This window comes from Lampetra fluviatilis, chromosome 13, assembly GCF_964198595.1.
Source record: "Lampetra fluviatilis chromosome 13, kcLamFluv1.1, whole genome shotgun sequence".
Lineage (NCBI taxonomy): Eukaryota > Metazoa > Chordata > Hyperoartia > Petromyzontiformes > Petromyzontidae > Lampetra > Lampetra fluviatilis.
In genome coordinates, this window is record NC_136287.1 from 5,537,714 (window position 1) to 5,558,302 (window position 20,589).

At 46.0% G+C, this 20,589-nt stretch overlaps 1 protein-coding gene across 3 annotated transcripts in view; it reads left to right on the forward strand.

The window, feature by feature from the left end:
- The window catches only part of MEGF10 (multiple EGF like domains 10), a 149,486-nt gene that overhangs the window by 119,774 nt on the left and 9,123 nt on the right, over positions 1–20,589 (forward strand). For all 3 annotated transcript variants that reach the window (XM_078862129.1, XM_078862131.1, XM_078862130.1), the window contains exons 11-20: positions 1,271–1,391; positions 2,599–2,762; positions 3,906–4,008; positions 9,904–10,050; positions 11,061–11,195; positions 11,729–11,857; positions 15,425–15,553; positions 16,143–16,271; positions 17,670–17,798; positions 19,813–20,055. In XM_078862129.1, coding sequence (XP_078718255.1) covers positions 1,271–1,391; positions 2,599–2,762; positions 3,906–4,008; positions 9,904–10,050; positions 11,061–11,195; positions 11,729–11,857; positions 15,425–15,553; positions 16,143–16,271; positions 17,670–17,798; positions 19,813–20,055 — 1,429 coding nt within the window. The remainder of the gene's footprint in view (positions 1–1,270; positions 1,392–2,598; positions 2,763–3,905; positions 4,009–9,903; positions 10,051–11,060; positions 11,196–11,728; positions 11,858–15,424; positions 15,554–16,142; positions 16,272–17,669; positions 17,799–19,812; positions 20,056–20,589) is intronic.

The window sequence follows — 20,589 nt, forward strand, 5'->3', positions numbered from 1 at the left end:
GGTGGCTCTCCTGCACGTCTGCGGCTCGCCGACACTCATTATGCCGTGGAAAATCCCTCGAGTGTTCACTTTTATTAGCTAGTGGCAATTATGCAGGTGCTGCAATATCAGTTAATTGCTCTGGGCAAGCCGGCAAAAGGCTCTGCCCAGTAAAGCATTGTGTGGCGAGCGTGCGACAAATTGCAGAGACGGTAATAAGACTTTTTTGAGCGACGTGTTTATGCCTGCAAAATAATTTGCAGTGATAATTTGCTTGAAACTTAGAAGGTAACTTCATGTGCCTCTACTGAGGGGCTCTGGGCAATTATTTACCGCGATTGATTTTGTGGTTAAAATTATTACAGTACAATAATTAATTTCAGACCTATATAAAAGTGCTTTATATGACGTATACAATGTCATAAATTTTATATTGAAAATGCATTACTTATATTAATGGTTTTCCGATTGGTTTGGTTTGTTGTGCCGAAATTAGAGCAGAAAAATAAATGTTGCACCTTTATTATCTGTTTTATTATCGTTTGTCATCGTCATCGGCATCAACTTCATCACAACAAGCGAAATGAAGAAATTCTGATTTAATGCACTAAGCACGAGTATGCTCGAAATGAATGTTGAGAAAAGTAGTTGCGAGTGAACACGTGAGACAATGTTTGCGATGTGTCCAGCTCAAGCTGGTGTGGCAGCTAATTGATGGGACGTGTCTGCGAGGATGACTGCCGTTGAGATGGAGCTGTCAGATAAGTTCATGTGCAGGAGTGATGCGGATTTCAGCATTGCATAACCGTGAGGGATGGTGATGGCAGGGGGAGGCCTTCATCCAGCGGTGAATACAAAAATAGCTGCTGGTAATACATCATCACCATCATCAAAGGAAAAATGCAGTACATTCATATATGCCTGCAACTACTTTGAGAAAGAGATTAAGAGGAACACGTGCATTTGGGAACATTCGCAGGTTAATGGCATAATTCAAACGGTTAAGAAAAGTAAGTGTGCTTGGGTAGGTCATGTTTCTGCAAGGGATGATGGACCATGGTTAAGAATAATGACAAAGTATAAGCCAAGGAATGAAATACGCTTGAGAAGACGTCCGCTGAGAAGGTGGCGGTGATGAAATCGGCTCGTTTGCTGGCGGTTTGTCGATTATTGCATTGCAGAATCATGAGAGATAACAGGAGCGTAGGGAGACCTTCATTCGGCAGAGGATTGACCAAGACTGATGATGATGAGTGATTAATATATTCCCTTATGTTTGTTTGTGTACCAGGGTGCGGATTGCTCCCAGCCTTGTGACTCAGGGTCTTATGGAGCAAATTGCTCATCCTCCTGCACCTGCAAGAACAAAGGTGTCTGCTCACCCATGGATGGGTCGTGCATCTGTGGCAGTGGTGAGTGAACATGACGGACATCGCTTAAGCTACCTTCTATCACGAAAATTGTAATGAAGAAATTCTGAAGCTGTGAAAGTGACCAATGGCTGTTTCGTAAGCAAAATCAAATAAAACTAAATGCCCTTTGTTCATCTCGGGAAACGTCAAAGAGTCCTAAGGCTCGTTTCCAAGAGAGTCATACATGTTTGTCAAATTCAAACGTTAAGTGGGATACGGAAAGAAATTGGGATTAAGCAGAAAAACCCCCACCCGAACGAGGAGATAACAATCAAAACTCTGTACAAATAGATTCAAGAATATGGTCATTGCTCTACTACTGCCATCTCTTGACCACCTAACAGCCCAGGCACACACCTCCAGATATTCCCAGACAATTTCTCAAGTACCAAGAAGGCCCCAACTTAAGTTTCTTCCAATATTTACAGAGATTTGTTGCACGATCTAATGTGGCGTGGTAATTAGCAATTTTAATACGTACAGTCAAATGTTAAGATGCCACCATACAAATTTCAGCCCTGCACTGGCTTATTCACGCCATTGCTGGTGAAGGGACTCAACAAGCGAGGAATCTGGAGAGCCCATTCAGATGATAATTGTGGCCTATTCTCTGCTGCTGACCGCGCGTCTTGGTCAAGACAGGGGTTACCCACGCTTTATGCCACCCTGCGTGACCTGCCGATCGACTTACTTGGATGTCTTCATTTATGCTGCTGGATTGGACAAGCGGCATGGGGAACTGAGAAACTTGGCCCTTTGTTTTCAGCTGCCGTGCTGGGAGGTGAAACTGAACCAGCTACCTCTGGACTGGGATATAAGTCCAGAGGTGGCCCCCGTTTGGAATAAGCCTGCAGAAAAAAATACGAAATAAATCGACTTAAACTTTTTATTTTATTTTATTAGATAAGGCCCACTGAGCTAAATAGCTCTTTTTACAGAAGCGACCTGGCCACAAATGATAGCTCAACGAAGTGGATTATCATCACTTGGAAATGTATATCAACCAAATACTCTAAACGCGTGTCGATTCTAAATGTGGAGGGGAACACCAGAGGACCTGTAGAAGAATCCACGCGACCACGGGGGAGAGACACACCACAAACTCCAAACATACAGCAGGCATTAGGGTCGGGATCAAACCCACGACCTCCTGCATACCTGGCGAGCTCGTTAACATTTCGGCACCGTGACGATGCTGCGCATGCAGGGTGGCAGGGCGTGGACTGCTCCATCCCGTGCTCCAGCGGGACCTGGGGCCTTGCCTGCAACGCGTCGTGCTCCTGTGCCAACGGCGCGTCGTGCAGCCCGCTCACCGGGGAGTGCACCTGCGGCGCGGGCTGGCGTGGCGAACACTGCGACGTGCCGTGCCCTGTGAGCGTGCTTGTCCTCTCCCCCCGCCGCACCGCGCACGCACATGAGTTCGGCGGTCTTGAAGATGAGATGAATGCAACAATGCCCACGTTTTTTATGCGTTCCAACTCAGGCTGAAAGGGTTAATATATTCGCTTTCCGTCCATCTGTTCGTCCGTATGTCTTGTCTGTCCATCAGTCTGTCCGTGGGATTATGATGCCTCTCGTAATTATGGTCAAGAATTCAACTACAACTTTCCTATAATGTTGTGTTGCTATGAAGGACTTACCTGAGAGAAAACCGGTAAAAAATGTAAATAAAAGCGTTGGCCAAAACTTGGAGACAAAGCATGCATAAAGGACGATTGGCGAATTTGCGAATTTCCCTGACCACTCCTCATGCCGATAACTACGAAACTAAAATATTTTCTACGACAGACAGAAAGCAGTACATATTTTTATACATGTGCATGCTTTATTATCTTGCTTGTTTAACTTCACTCGTGTTTTTTTCATTGGAACCATTGATGATATTTTGATATGCTGGTGGTTTTAATGATGATAGCTGTGGGAATCTGCTGAGAACTGGTGTGCATTATTATTGCAGACGGTTGTCATGTGGTCCATTTTAATGGGTTATTGTTAAAATTTTACCAATAGCATGAAATTAATTTACTTATAATCTTGTACATATATATATAGCATTCAGGCATCAAATTGCTATTGTGACCCATCAAACTTAATTACAAGAATTACACATGCCATTCAAGAACTGTACATTTTTAAGTGCATCAGGGTTAAACGTACGTAGATGTAGGCCATCATTTAACATTATAAATTTCCCGAAAGTACATGCCTAATACATGAAATGGCATTTTCAACATAGCTTGTCGTGATATTTTATGCAGAACGCCAGCGTTTCGTGCTCTCTCTGACCGCCTGTAGCCGACCAGTGCTGCGATGGCCAACACCGAGGGGAAAAGGTTCAAGTGCGGCTCCGGAAATCGCTCGCTCACGCTCACTGCTGGCGGAAGGGAGCTAGGGAGAGAGCCTCTCTGGAGAGGGGTATTCCGTGCGTACTCATCTGCGCTGGCGCACGCTCCTCGCGCGGGCCACACTGAAGGAGATTTTTTTTTTTTGCTCGATTCTTTCTTCCTTCTCGAGGACGGGACGTTCGGACTCGGCTGTCAGGAGCGCTGTGACTGCAGCCACGCAGATGGCTGCGACGCGGAGAGCGGCACCTGCCGCTGCCTGGCCGGCTGGACAGGTGCGTGGCCCGGCAGACATCGACCAAACGCCCCTCCCTGGTTCCCCCGCGGGCATCGTGTGGCTGAGCTGTTCTTATTGGTTTCGTTCGATTTGTAAGACGACCCCATCCCCCCGAAAGTAAGACGCACCCGGAAAGTAAGACGCACAGAAAAACGTGTTTCTGGGGTCGAAACAATTATATATGGCTGGTCACACATGGAACAAAAAACGAAGGCAAAGATCCCCCCATATAGCCTTGACAAACGTTTGGGGCAAGTGCGGTTAGCAAACACCTATGAAAGCTGGCATGCCACACGAGGCGGTGGGTGGCCAGCACCACGCCCGGCCACCTTCGTCTATCCAGTGGAGATGTTTACACACTTCAGCAGTTACTAATTTGAGGCTGAGTCAACGTGGGGGAGGCCTAGGACCAGTGGTGTTGGCCGTGAGTGGGAATGGAACGAAGCCATATTCATCGCGATGTGCACACACCCACCCACATTCACACGTGCACACCAGGTAATAAGATGCACCCCCGAATTTTGTTTTAAAATACTATAAAGTGGGGAAAAAGTGTCCTTATATTTTGGGGAATCCCCTAAATCTTTTGCAGTGCTGTGATGTATTGAAATATTGTATCGATGGGCTTCGTTGAAGGGATTAATCGGTTACAATTTAATTAATTTTAATCGTAATTACCGAGTACGGGGCCCAAAGGCCCAAAATGCCAGGTGGCCAGCAACAAACTACACTTTTGAAGGTGTAATAGCTACAAAGTTAATACGTATTTTTATTTGGACAATGTTATAGATACTTGGGAAAGGAGACGATGGGACGGAATTCCAAAGCTGAGTAGTGCGATAAAAGAATATTATAGAGCTGTGTTGTGACCTGCAGTGTGGTGGTTGAGTAGGTGAGTGAGTGGGGGGAATGAGTGAGTTGGTGAGTTAATGATGGAATTGGTGTGAGAGTGAGTGGGGAGAATGAGTGAGTTGGTGAGTTAATTATTGAATTGGTGTGAGAGTGAGTGGGGGAAATGAGTGAGTTGGTGAGTTAATGATTGAATTGGTGTCACAGTGAGTGGGGGGGGGGGTGAGTGAGTTGGTGAGTTAATGATTGAATTGGTGTCAGAGTGAGTGGGGAGAATGAGTGAGTTGGTGAGTTAATGATGGAATTGGTGTGAGAGTGAGTGGGGGAAATGAGTGAGTTGGTGAGTTAATGATTGAATTGGTGTCAGAGTGAGTGGGGAGAATGAGTGAGTTGGTGAGTTAATGATGGAATTGGTGTGTGAGTGAGTGGGGAGAATGAGTGAGTTGGTGAGTTAATGATTGAATTGGTGTGAGAGTGAGTGGGGAGAATGAGTGAGTTGGTGAGTTAATGATGGAATTGGTGTGAGAGAGAGTGGGGGGAATGAGTGAGTTGGTGAGTTAATGATTGAATTGGTGTGTGAGTGAGTGTGTCAATGACTGAATGGGTGAGTGCGCAGATGGGAGAGTGATTAAGTATGGTGAGTGTGTTGTTGTGAATGATCTGTAGTGTGGTGGTTAACACGGTATGGATGAGTTAATTGAGTCCTCAACATGGGCGGAGGAACAAAGAAATAAAGTTCATGTTGAAAAATATAATTGGCCAGAACACTATTGAAGTGCTGGGGTGAATTTAAATATTGACGAATTTAAATTGAATTGGTTTTGTAGGAACTAACACAATAATAGCCTAAACAATGAGTCAGTTTTAATTAGTAAATTAATTGGTCAAAAGTATTTCCCCTCCTCAAACAACAGTGGGATAGAGCGCATGCCCATGTGTGACCCAGAGCCAACAGCTGACTATCAATGCAGTATCACTGATTTAATAGACCACGGAGAGATCATATGTAAGTAAACATTCATAGTAATTGGACTGAAATTATGAAGTGTTTACCACAAAATAATTACGGCATTCCCACATTAATATGCAAATATTAGTTGAGATATTTTGACATTTCAATCATATCGATTTCGTATATTTAATGAAATTTTTTTGTGATAATAGAGAATGGTATAAATGAGTGACATTCGAGTGCTGAAGGGGGCCATCCATTTAGTAGGTACGCAAAAATCTGTCAACTTGATTCCTCCTCCAATCCTTGTACGCACGCAAACTTTTTACCCCCCCCCCCCCCCCACCTGCGTACGTACGCTTGACGTACCCCCCGCCCGCCCCGAATGCTATAGAACGGCCGATATTTAATCCACGCAGAAACGATCAAGGATTCATAATATTAACGTGTTTAAGCAAACAGATAGTCCACCGCCGGACTATCTAACCCATACGCAAGCGTACGCATTTGAGTTAACCCCCCCTCCATGCGTAGTACTAAATGGTTAGCCCCCTAGTTGCATACGTGGTGAATTAAAATAAGAATTTAAAAGATAACGGTAACTGATAATTGGTTTTGTACCCTTCTATCTGGCAACAAAACTGACACCTTTTTTTTGCACTGTCCTTGAAGTTGATTGGTCCACACCCGAGACAGCTTTCCTTAGAGCCTAGTCTCACATGGGTTGGTGCACATTATCAGAGTTATGTGACTGTAGGTATTGTGGTTTATGCAACCATGACTCCTTGTAAAAAAAAGTGTCAGTTGTGTTGCCAGATAGAAGGGTAAAAAACCAATTATCATATTTTTTTACTGGCAAATGAGGTTCCAATGGTGTATAACGGTAACTGTTTTACCGCGGTCCCTTTAAAGTGGAGCCGCCCACAAGCCATTGTTATTCTTTTCAATTTCCTTGCCCATCAACTGCACCAGCGCAGTTTGTGTGTGCTCACAACTCCGGCAGTTGGGCTTAATACATCTGTCACTGGATTTTATCATCATAATCCACCATCTCGCAGCCTGCTCAATGCGATTGTTTTTTTCTTTCTCTCTGGCAAAGTACAACGCCATATGGGCTGGCCACACCACACTTTATAATCCCCGCCACTTGTCCTCCTGATACAACTGTAGTGTTGTAAAGGACGGACTTCTAAACTGCTTTATGGCACTCACTGTTTATTATCTTAATACACAGTCCCTATCACACTAAGGGGGTATATGGTCCCCTCACCCGTTACCCTGAGGAGGTACAGCCTCCGGACCTTGCAGGCTATCTAATCTCCCTGCTCTCCCAGCGTCCTCTGGCTGGACCTAGGGGATCTCTCCCCGACCACTGGTGACACTGAGCCCTAGCCCTGATAAGGGCTGGAGGGCTTGGTCCAGGGTCCTAGATGTCTTCGGCCGACTTGGTTCTTCGTGTAGCAGAACTGGCCAAGAGCTCTCAGCGCTCTGGCTTTTATACCTGTTCGTGGCCGGGTTGTCCAATCCCCGGCCACCTTGTGGAACCCTCCGATTGGTCCTTCCCAATCTGGCGTTTGGATCCTAAATCACCCCATTTGACCCTGACCGTTTGATTGAGCGGGAAAACCTTGTTTACGATCCGCTCTCTCACAGTTTGCGAACAGCGAGTAGTTAACACCACTACACAACTTTCTGGAACTAAAGGCGTGAGCAGAGAGATCCTCTGGTCAGAGTCCCTTCACGTCTCTCGCTCACCGCGCCTTACGTCCGAGCGGAATGCTGTGCCCGTGTGGCCCCAAGTTGTTTTTGCCCAAATGTCTCTTTCTTTGACGCTTAGCGAAACAAAAACACACACTGGATGATTATTTATTAATTACTCCTTTTATTTAGAGTTCACGCCACGCACATTTGCCACGTTTTGCTAATTCGACGCTTAATTGATATACTTTTTTTTGTTGTTGAGCAAGTGAAAGAGATGTTTTATTCAGGAGCACTCATGTTGCTCGTTAATGAGCTATTTAATTAGCCGGTAAGTTAGATAAATAAATAATGTTATGTCCACGCATAATGAGATACTTTTTTGTAATAATATTATCGTTGCTGTAGTGGTGGCTGCAGTCATATCCTGCCCTCCTGTGGACAAACAGGATAATGTATTACAATGTGCATAACGGCACAAAGCTCATGACACATGCATGTCCAGTATAATATAAAATGAGCACCATTTTTGATTTAAAACTTTCGTGACTGCAGCGATTCATATTATTGGTTCTTTTGGTAAAGTCACGTAGAAGGGAAATAATATAATAATACAAATATAAAACAATAAAATTTTCATTTGTTATTATTATATTATTTCCCTTCTACGTGATTTTACCGAAAGAACCAACAATATGAGTACCACTTTGTGGAGGTCAACAGTGGTTGTCCTATGGATAGACTTGCCCCTGCCATAGGAACATGGAATGTTTTACCACTGGCTCAGGGCTGTGAAAAGTGGATGAGCACCACCTCAATTTCTTGTTAATTAGATCAAGAAAATATCTGCGATCTGTTGAATGCTTAATTTTATGATATACTAGGGATGAGTTTTAGGATTTATAAATGATGAAAAAAAATTAGGTTTTTGGTTTTCAAAAATAAATTCCAGATATTTGTTCGTCTTTTTCGAATTATTTACTCTAATAACATTTAACATATCTTCACGCATCACCCGATGGCACGTGACGCTACTTTCGGTTGCAAAAAGTGCCATCAAACAAAATCCATTGTTGTACTTTACTATGCCCCATGTCTATACTCACCAACCCCCCTCTTAACCAATGTAGTGAATAGTGAAATAACCCCCATGACCAGAATAGTGTGGGGAGGCATCGCCAACCAGCTGTGCATTGACAAGAGAGCTGTACGCATACTTAGTATCCTGAAGGCTAATTATAAAGATATGTTTTTTCATAGCTTTTAGTTACCAACGAAGCCTCACTGAGCCTCCATACTCTTATTCAAGAGGGTCCTGTTAAGCTTCATGGTAGGGGGCAATGCTGCTGTATAATTTCCCGGTTGAGTAATTTATTGGTAATTATTTTTCTTGGTAAGTTTGGACCATGACACCAGCGCACGTGACCTCTTTTTAAATGGGGTCTTAAATGTCCACTGTGAATACACCCGCTATGATATTGGGGTAGTGACGGGACATAGAGCGGCGGCATGTTTGCCACTTGTCTCAGACGTTCACTGTTCAACTCAAGCGGGCCACCCTGGTAAATACTGTGAGTGCTTCACAGCGGACGTTAGAGATCCCGTGATGTCATTCGCGCGGTTAGGCCATTGTGTGCTGGCATCACCTTTCAAATTTGCCAATTTTCTTTTTAAGTACCTGCAAATTTCTCAAATGTAATATGCGTAACTATTATCGCCCCGACTGAAAAAAACGTGGCAGGTTCCTACTTCGAAAGAGTCTGCGTGACTTAGAAAAGCTTGCCTGGGTAAACAAATGTGCTCGTAAATCCAGGCCGACCGCGGTGCTCGAGCTGTGATTCTCTGCAACAGATTTCAACGTCATTTTGCCAAACCAGGTGAAAACTCAAGACACCAGGATAGTGTAATTTACAAGAGTGGTCTGGGTCAACAAACTGGCAAGCGACAAACGGTGCTACCGCTGTTAGCTTGCCCGTGACGTGACCCCACAGTCCAGCGCAATAACTATTTATTTCTAACAAAATATTTCTCTTTTACCAGGTAAGACCCACTGAGCTATTTTTCCGAAGCGACCTGGCTATCACAAATGGTAGCTCAACGAAGTGGCTTATCACGTGGCAATTTCTCGCAGCCAAATACTCTAAACGCACATTTCTAAATGTGGAGGGGAAAACCGGAGCACCCGGGGAAAAATCCACGCCACCATGGGATAGAGACATTCAAACTCCAAATATACAAACAGGCATCAGGTTCGGGATCCAAACCCACCACCTCCTGTGTACCAGGCGAGGGAGTCAACATCTCGCCACAAGCGCCACACGTACGTTGACACTGCCACGCATAAGCGTACACCACAGGCCCCACGACCGACCCTCTCGCGTGGTCCCCGTGCAGGCCTGCACTGCGACAACGTCTGCCCGGAGGGGCGCTGGGGGCCAAACTGCTCGCTGTCATGCAACTGCAATAACGGCGCTTCCTGTTCTCCTGATGACGGCACGTGCGAGTGCGCGTTTGGCTACCGGGGAACTACATGCCAGAGAAGTAAGCTCGTCTCTCTCTCGCTCTCTCACTCTCGTCAGATGCTGATCTGTTGGCTCCGAGCAACATTAATTACTCCTGAGATGCGACGAATTTTGTCCAGTTTTGCAGTATCGTTGCGATGTGTAATGCCAATTAAGTAATTTTGCAAGTATGTCTTTAGCCTTGGGGTGTTTGGCCAATATCCACTTCCATGATATGCTTTTTAGCACATCATTAAAATCACACTCCAGATTGTTTCCAATTGCTTACTAATGTTATTTATCAACAAAAGTTTCCACTCTTTCATTGTGACGTGAAGTTTAAAGGTGGGGTGAGTGCATTTTCCCTTTCATTCTAAGAAGAAGAACAGTTTAAACAGCCAGAGTGAAATTGGAGACCACTTTTAAGTCAACGTTTTTTTTCCACCTGGGCACGGTTCTTGCACACTGGACAAGTATCTTAAATCTCCCACCTCGGCCCACCCAGCAGTATAAATGGATAGACCACAGCTTGTCGATCGGCAGGTGGGGAAAAGTGTGGGTAATCCCGTCTCTTTCAAGATGGTCTGACCGGCATTGTAACAGTCGACCAAATGCCATATCTAGATGGGGGCTCATCTTCTTGGTTCTTTCGGTAAAGTCACGTAGAAGGGGAATAATAAAAATAAAACATAATAAAATAATTCTCACGACGTTTCGGCCACAACGCAAGCAGCCGTCCTCAGGTGAAGAACAGGTCTGTCGGAAAGACAGCGTCTGACAGACCTGTTCTTCACCTGAGGACGGCTGCTTGCATTGTGGCCGAAACGTCGTGAGAATTATTTTCTCATGTTTTATTTTTATTATTTTCCTTCTACGTGACTTTACCGAAAGAACCAAGAAGATGAATCCCTGCAGTCACGAAAGCTTTAAATCGAAATTTAGATGGGGGCTCTCAAGAGCTTTGCCTCGTGGTGCAGGCCTTTCCACAGCCAGTTGGCACGAGGAGGCAGTCGCAGTGCCGACCCTTGACCTTTTAACATTATTTTCCAGTCTGCTCGCCAGGGTTTTACGGAGCTCGCTGCAGCCAAGCTTGTCCACAGTGCGTGCACAGCAACGGGCCCTGCCACCACATCTCGGGCCAGTGTGACTGCCTGCCGGGGTTCCACGGCTCGCTCTGCAACCAGGGTAAGTCGTAAGCGTCGCCGGGGATTGTGGGGATCACGTGGCCGAGTTCAAGCCCAAGAATATTCATTGACGCTGGGAAAATGCGAGTCAAATGAATATCGTGTTTTAATTGGTTTTATTTGCCACAAAAGAACTCTGTTAGAATACGAATTATGTACTTTTAAGTTTTCACCAATGTGCTGCAGAAATGTGATTATTTTTTACAATGGCCTTAAATGTATTTAGAATAGCCTGATGTTTCTTATTTTCTACTCGACAATGTAATGCATAATGAGCGCGTTCCTTCAGTGGTTCAATATGTGTATGTCTATTTTTGTTGAACTTCTATCGCACCGTACGTAGCCAACCGTGCTAGTCGGAGGTGTGGGGCAAGCAGTTCAATGGAAGCCTTCGTCTTTCCCCCCCCCCCCCCGATGTCATGCCAATTATACTCTTGGCACAATGTTTTAAACATTAAACAGATGTACGGTGACCACTGTCCTGATATATAATACACACGTATACACATTTGTGGGCTTCCAAACCAACTGCAGTGTGTCCAAGCAAGCGCTACGGGAAGAACTGTTTTGGGACCTGTTCGTGCACCAACAACGGCACGTGCAACCCCATCGACGGCTCGTGCCAGTGCTACCCGGGCTGGATTGGCAGCGACTGCTCGCAGTGTAAGTGTCTGCCTGCGGATAGCGACCAAGACCAGGGGTTGCTGTGTGCGTACACAAACACGGAGGAAAGGCCCCTTGTGAGCGTGGCCCTTCCCAATGTTCCATTCACGTTGTCTCTCTTCCCCAAGCTCTCATGACCTCGCTCAGTTTCAAGGAACGTGTTCCCTCTCGTCGACCACAGCTTTCGCGGTGCTGTTCGTCACTGGATGTGTGGCATTGTGGGCCTTTTTGCCTATGCTTAGCAAGTGTGTGCAAACAATATAATTATATAAATAATAACCACGAGTTTGTCCTTGGAAGTATTACTTAGAGGCATGGAAGCTGAAAGGTGGTGGTCAGGGTAAAACTCGAGTGCATATTTGCGAATAGCCTTTTCAGGTTTCCTATGCATTTTAAAATCTAGATTGAAAACTGATTTATTTCGCACTACTTTTCGTGTTTAGTTGGTTTTTCTTCCCCCGCACCTCCGATTAGCACGGTTAGCTACGTACGGTGCGAAAGAAGTTCTACACACATACACGCACCCCAAAATGCGCGCACACACGCACACGCACGTTCACAAAGATCCCCTGTGTAGCCAACACAGACTGTCGGGGCAAGTGTTGTAAGCGAGCACCCAAGGTGGGCTGGCATGGTGCACGAGGGGCTGGTGTTGTCAGCACCGTGCCAAGCGTCCTTTGTCTCTCCATTGCTGATGTTTACACACTGCAGCGGGTACTTATTTAAGGCTGAGTCGACCTAGGGGAAAGCTCAGCCATCCGCTAAATCACCGCTCCTCACGTGCAGTGCATGACTGAGGTGATGCAAGCTCTGTTTCACTCTCTCTTCTCCTCGACTTGGAGAGAATAACGGATACATTCACCTATTGCATGAACAGTGCAAGAACTTTCGATTTAAAGCTTTCGTGATTGCAGGGATTCATCTTCTTGGTTCTTTCGGTAAAGTCACGTAGAAGGGAAAAAATAAAATAATGGTGTATTTTTATTATTTTATTATTTCCCTTCTACATGACTTTACCGAAAGAACCAAGAAGACAGTGCAAGAACCTCTATCGATACCAATCGACTCTGATATGCCTATCGATGCGCAGTATAACACAGCTGATACCGTTAGGGATAAGGTTTAGGGGGTTTTGCCTTATTTGCAAAAAAACACTCATAGCAGGTAAAAAATATGACTATTGCTGCATTGCAGGAAGAGTCGTTTTGTTTGACTAAATTCCACATCACGTTTCACACCGCAGCATCAGGTATAAAGCTACCTGCAGCACCAGGTAGGATGATACAACAGTCTGCCCCACGTGAAGATGCCGTAGAAAGAAAACGGATGTATTTGTGGCGTGCACCACTTCGAATGAACAGTCAGAATTAATCGCTACTTAACGATGCTGGCACACAAAAAACAGTGATTGGACTGGGCTGTCCTGCCATGCTTATGCAGCAATCTGGAGATAAGAGAACCGTCAGTGGACACCGTAAGTTTTCCAAATGAACAGCGCCGTTGACTTCAATGGCTCACAGAACCCCACCGAACTATCATAAGTAAATTGCCCGTGATGCCACACGGCTACGCGTTAAGCCATCCCGGCTGACGTGACAGATAGGAAACTTGACAGTTTGAACATCGAACAACTCCCGACTGACTTGCTGGTAGCCCTGCTGTGTTTTTTTTTTATTAAGCTTTAAGGGAGTGAGCACTGATTAAGTGTGTATATCGCCTGTAGGGTTACGCTCCAACAGAACGACATCCCAAAGCACGCAAGTGCCTTTAAGCGCAACTGCCGTGACTCTGCTGTGTAATTAAAACAATAAACTAGCATTATCCCTCAAGGTGGAGGCGAATGATCTCACTTGCAGTGCGTGTGCAGAGAAGAAAAAGTGCGAAACAAAGCTGCTTTGTGGAACTTTAAAGGCGCTCCTGTTGTCAATAAGAAATGACCTTAAACCAATCATTTGGGATTCAATCGGACTTATCAAGGATTACTACAATTAGTGTAGTTTATTGGCTCCTGCGATTTGATCTGTCACCGCGATGCTTAAGCAAGCATTGACCTCCGTCACCCTCCCCCCACCGTTGCTGCGTGCTCGAGTGTCTGGAGATACGGCGCGGATTTGTGAGCGCAATTAAGGAAGCTCTAAACCTCACCGATCGGAGGGATCAGCCTGAGTTAGGGGGAAATTGACATTCAAGCTCATCCGCGATCTATGCCACCCAGCGTTTGCCTCATTACCCCAAGTCGGACACTTAATTTCAAGCATTTTTAAAACGCACCATGCACTTTGACCATTAATATTTAAACACAAATCAGGCACTTTATGGCAGAAAATGCTGCCGTCGTCTGAAAAGCTGTGTGATGTGTTGGGGATAACGGAGGCTTAGATGGCATTGCGTTGCCTTTAATCTCTCAAGTCCCCGTAGAAATGCGCTATGCTCTGTCTACGAGCCGGGGATGGTGGTGCACGCCTGTGATCTGGTACTTTGGAAGCACGGTTGGTGGCTCACATAAGGGCGCCACGGTGGCGAGATGTTAACTACTTTGCCTGGTATACAGGTGGTCGTGGGTTCAACCCTGACTCCAACGCCTGTACACTTCGAGTTTGCATGTTTTCCCCATGTTTGTGTGTTTTTGCCTGCAATAAATTTCCACGTGATGAGACATTTCGTTGAGCTATAATTTGTGGCCAGGTCGCTTCTGAAAAGCAACTACTGTATATAGCTGAGTGAGCCTGACCTGGTAAAATAAAAAAAATAGTTTCGTTTTAAATAGTTGTGACAAACCCAAAACCCACTGTGGATGGAAGGTGGCCAGGATTGATGACAGTACACCAAGTGGGCTCATGAAACTGTCTGCGTGTCACTGTCTTGCATGTTTACTCTGGGGGCTCTAGTTTCCTCCCACATTTATGAACACTCACTAATTGTCTGAAAACACCTTCATTTCTTGATAACCGCAGGGCCTGGGCAATAATTGGTGCTAGTTTACTTCCTGGTTGCCTTGCAGCCATATAATACTAAACATTGCCATTATTATGTGTTGGTTTTTATGGGTAGTCCAGTTTGCCCCTAGTTGGAGAACAGTAGTTAAAATAAATTGTCAACATTTTATTCACAGGATCTTTATGAAAACATATTGAGACTCAGTGACACTTTTATTGATAACTAAATGACATCAGCTATATCAGGCTGAGGCCACCTGCCTAGACAGGACTCGCATCAGTACCCAGCTCACTTCGACCTCGAGATGGTGCATGACCCCAAATGCTATCACTCTGTATACAGTGGCGAGTGTACCGGCGGTGCAACTGCACCGGCAGCCCTGAGCCAGAGGGAAAGGGGGTAGGGGCACGGGCAATCCGCTTTTCGAAGCGTGGGGAAGTCAAATAGGATGGGGGACTCATTTGATCCCTTGCACCAGGACCCATGCCAGACACCCAAACCGACTGAACGTGTGCCGAAAAATTAATCGATTTTGTGCGAGCTCCCTAACGTCCTGGCGAGAGAGCGACAGGGCATGCGACTGGCGCACACACAAAAAAACCCGTCTTCTCTCGCGTCTGATGTTGGCAGCCTGTCCTCCGGGCCACTGGGGGCCGAACTGCATCCACACGTGCAACTGCCACAACGGGGCGGCGTGCAGCGCCTACGACGGCGAATGCAAGTGCAGCCCTGGTTGGACGGGGCTTTACTGCACCCAGCGTGAGTCGGCGTCGTCGCCTGGAGTGGCCACCGCGGCCCCCGCGCTTACCCACCTTGTCCTTCTGTCCCCCGTTCTCCTTCGTTCCATTTTGTTTCGTTTTGTCTACATCGTTCGGCCCATTTCTCGTGATCCACTCGGAATATGACCTTCCTGCCCGTTGAAACGAGAGGCGAGTTTCGAATAATCGCCCCTCGCCTCTGTCCACCCAGCAGTTTAAGTGGCTACAACGCAGTTAAGTCAATCGGCAGTTGGCATGTGGTGGGGTAAAGTGTGGGCACTCGCACATTTTCCAAGACATCCGGCCAGCATAGCAGAGTAGACCGAAGACCCTCCAGCGGTGCTCTCTTAAGTTCCCTCTAGTGGAGGGCCTTTCCATCGACAGCAATTTGAGCCAGTAATTGCAGCGTCGCACCTTTGCTATGACCTTCATCTCATTACGCAAACTAGAATATTTGACTCCGTACGCAAGAAGAAAACCCAGCAAGATGCCCAAATGAGTTTTCTCCCTTTTGATTTGTTCCGAGCCGCGTGGTCATTTGATAAGCGCGACTCCATCGCTCCCGCTCTGCCTTTTTTTTCTCCACGCAGGCTGCCCGCTGAGCTTCTACGGGAAGGACTGCACCCGGCCGTGCCTGTGCCAGAACGGAGCGGACTGCGAGCACATCTCGGGACAGTGCACGTGCCGCACGGGTTTCATGGGACGCCACTGTCAGACGAGTACGTGATGGTGCCACAGTGTGGGTGCCCTTGATGCACGGCTGGGGGCCAGTGGTGGGGGAGAGGGGGTTGGATGGGGCTCTCCAGTTGATGTGGGCGATCAACTCCACTTTGATTTGTGTCTCGGGTGTGGAACACACAAAGGCGATCGTTTGAATTATTGGAATGTAACTAATGAGGCTTCATCAAAGCTTCCTCCTGGAGACCTGGTCTGGATGATAGCCAATAAACGGTGCCGTATCATTCTTCTTGTGATTGTTACTGCTCCACATTTACCACTGTATAACATTTACCTGTAAGCACATCACCTGGAATGTGGCAGGTTTCTTCAAATTACGGGCGTAATAAGCAGGTTGGAGCCTGGTTCGGACTTGGATGGTAGACTGAGACATATCAGTTGTAAGTTCGTGCTGCAATGTGACCAGCAGATGGCAGTCCAGAAAGTGTTTGAATCCATATCTGTAGTGCTTTGAGCATTATCCCCTTGTATCTGCAGGTACTTTCGCTTCCTTTCATATGCCAAACACTCGTAAATATATTTTATCTATCCTTTCAGTTTTACAGAACGTCCCATTTCCATAAAACAACACTCATTCCAATAAAACAGTTGACTTAAAATTATGTATCATATACTCCCTGCATTGCTGTGGCATTTTCCTCTGGGGACAAAAATACATGAAACTTATGTGGGCTTCTTACTCGAATGATTTTAAGGGCAAATATAAGGGTTTAGGACGTGCATGTATAGGATGCTTACATGTCTCAGCAATTTAAGCCTCTTACATGACATCTTATCTCACCTATTCCAATGCCCTGCTGTGGTATAGTCATGATGCAGCAATGGTGCTGTGACGATTGTGTTGCCTCCGAAACGTCGTGATTTTGATTTAATTTTTTATTTTATTTTACTTTTATTAATTTTAATTGAATTTTTTTACCTACGTGACTTTACCGAAAAAAACCTAAGAATATGAATCCTTGCAGTCACTAAAGCTTCAAATCTAGAATCAAGGTGACCCCTTGTGGCAGCTGTCCCTGTGCAGCACAACGGTAACAGCACTACTGGCCTGCCAAATGGGCTTTTGCCTTCCCGTAGGGGGACGACATCGTTTTGTGGCTTTTCCAAAATAAGAAACGTTTTTAGTGTTATAATTGATCAAATCTGGACCATGACGCTGGCACACACGGCCCAATTCGTTTTGAATAACGTCACGGGATCTTGAACATCCATGTAAAGCAGAGGGCCCCTATTAATGTTTTTTTACGCCCCCGTCATTAACCAGAGTGGCCGCTAGTCTCACGCCACGAATCTTGACAACAAATGGCGAACGCGCTACCGCTCTCCCTATGTCACCGCCGCGTGATGCGAGTGTCTGTGTGTGTTTCGTGTTCCTGCAGAGTGCCTGCCCGGTACGTTCGGCTACGGCTGTCGCCAGCTGTGCGAGTGTCTCAACAACGCCACGTGCGACCACGTGACCGGCGCCTGCTACTGCCACCCGGGCTGGAAGGGCATTCGCTGTGACCAAGGTGTGTGCCCTGACGCTGGTACACCCACACACGGCCGCCCTCCTCCATCCCAACCAGAATCATATTTTATTTTAAACCAGTGGCAGCACTGTTGTGGGAGCTCCAGATATGCTTCCCGTGGGCAATCCTACTAAATTAGACATCCTCAGCTGTCAAAATGATGCCCCCATGGATTGCAGTGGTTATCACACCAGACTCACGATCCAGAGGTCGCCGGTTCCATTTGATCCACCGGTGAGGCAGTTGAAACAATGTCGCAAGTTATTTCAAATTCTCCTCTGCATCTGTCCACCCAGCAATATAAATGGATACACTCCTGGTACTGGATTGGCTATGTAGTGTCCTCTAGTGGAGGCACAGCTATCATTAGACATTTTTTGGCCCGGGATAAGGTGGCATCCTCATGGTTATGGCCACATCATCCCCTCGTGTACTGTGCCGGCCTTTATGCTAACAGCACCTGCCCCAACAGCCTGTGTAGGCTATGTGGGGAAATCTTTGTCCTTGTATGTTGTATCAAGAAGTGCCACGTTTTTCCGCAACAATTTTCTTCTCACTAACTTGGGTTCTGTGGTTCATAGATTTGGGCTATCAGAACTTTGTATGCTGGCCACGATTGTGCTCATACAACGAAGATCCAACAGGGGGAAGAACTCCCTCATAAATGCTTTAGGCTGCATACATTTTTCGCTTGCCAGAGGATACTACTGTGCAATGAATATGCACATATGAGACAGATACCATTAAGCATAATCCATCAATTTTAATGACGGTGGATTTAATTTGCATCCATTATTTCAGTTTCTGTTGTGCACAAAGCACTGGGGGGCGGGGTGTTTTAAAGATTTTAAAAAATCACATGTGTATTTCGTGTATCTTCATATTTTGAATGGAAATGACAAAAAATAATTAGATTTTAAAATCATGCATTTGTCTGTATTTTGCAGATTACTGATTCTGCATTATCATATACTGTGCATGTTAAATCAAACATGAATATGCACGTGGATTTTGTGAAAACGGTCTCCTGAGTGCATATTTCTCATTTCACACGTCTCTGTATTATCAGTGGCTCTTCTCGCATCCACCTACATTCACACCCTTTGCCTAGCAAGTTCACCTCACTGCATGTATCTATTTTTGTCCACGTTCCTTTGATCTCACTACCGTTCATTGCTGTCTTTTGGCTACGTTGAATGCGTGGGCGCCAAAGGTACCGATTTGTCTCGAGACCCCACTGGGCTAGCACCCTCACAAGAACCACCGTCGCAGGATTACTGCGTGTTTATGCCAATGACACAAGTGACCGAGTTAATCTGAAAACCTTCCCACGATTTGAAATTTCCTTTGTAAGTGGGCACCTCAGTGGGCCGAGATGTCCACGTGGAATACATTTATAATGGTAAGGAAACAACAACTTGGGCTACCAGCAGATCGTGCTGCAGGCAAATAATCAAAACGCCTTGCAAGAGAAATATTTTTTTGTGTTTAGTTCGTTGTCCTTCCCCCGCACATACGATTAGCACAGTTGGCTATGTACGGTGAGAAATAAGTTCAACATATTTCCATAATCAGCCCGGGAGAGCAATGAACACATGTTCTGGACCATTTATCCTGAACTCGAGTTCGATGAAGAGCCACCGATAACGACGTCAGGGGTGATTGATATCTGAAGCAGTCCCCCCACGTGTATAAAAATTCATGATTTAGCTGGGAAAAAAAAGTTATATATGTAAAGGACTGCAGATCTTGGGCAATTGTTGTACTGACAAACTACCTTCCAGCTTGTCTGCAGTTGTGAGATGCAATTTACATGAGCGACCACGCTATGTAAAACTAAAACCATTTTGTCAAATCTATCCTGATATGTGCTTGACGTAATTCCAAACAGAGGGGCGCTAACCGCTGGGCCTACCGCGAGTGGCTATGTTTCAGCCGTTTAAACCCCGCGGCTACGCCGCTGGCAACTGACCGCGTGGGTTCACCGAGGCCGTCACCGTGCGTTTCCCGGCAGCCGGGCTCATCATCATGGAGAGCTCGAACTCCCTGAGCAAGGCGACGAGTGCGGCCGTGCCTACGGAGGGCCACTACGTGGTGGTGGTCGTGGGCATCGTGCTGCTCATCGTGCTGGTGCTCGTCCTCATCGTCGTCTTCCTCTACCGCCAGCGGCAGCGCAAGGACAAGGGGCACGACGTGCCGGCCGTGTCCTACACGCCCGCGCTGCGCGTCGTCAACGGGGAGCCCCCGACGCTCGCAGGTGTGGCTGCGAGCCGATGAAATCTCAGAGCAATCGAAACTGTAGATACAACTACGTATTTTTCTTCTTCTTGGTTCTTTCGGTAAAGTCACGTAGAAGGGAAATAATAAAAGAATAAAAATAAAACATAATAAAATAATTATCACGACGTTTCGGCCACAACGCAAGCAGCCGTCCTCAGGTGAAGAACAGGTCTGTCGGAAAGACAGCGTCTGAATGAATTTCCGACAGACCTGTTCTTCACCTGAGGACGGCTGCTTGCGTTGTGGCCGAAACGTCGTGAGAATTATTTTATTATGTTTTATTTTATTATTTTATTATTTCCCTTCTACGTGACTTTACTGAAAGAACCAAGAAGATGAATCCCTGCAGTCACGAAAGCTTTAAATCGAAACTACATATTTTTTTTATTTTACCAGGTTGGAGCAGGGGTGCAGCGGTTAGCACACTGGACGATGAACCCATCAACCTGAGTTTGAGTCGTGGTGATGTGGAGTGATATCTAAACTGAATTATTAAACTTGAAACTATTTT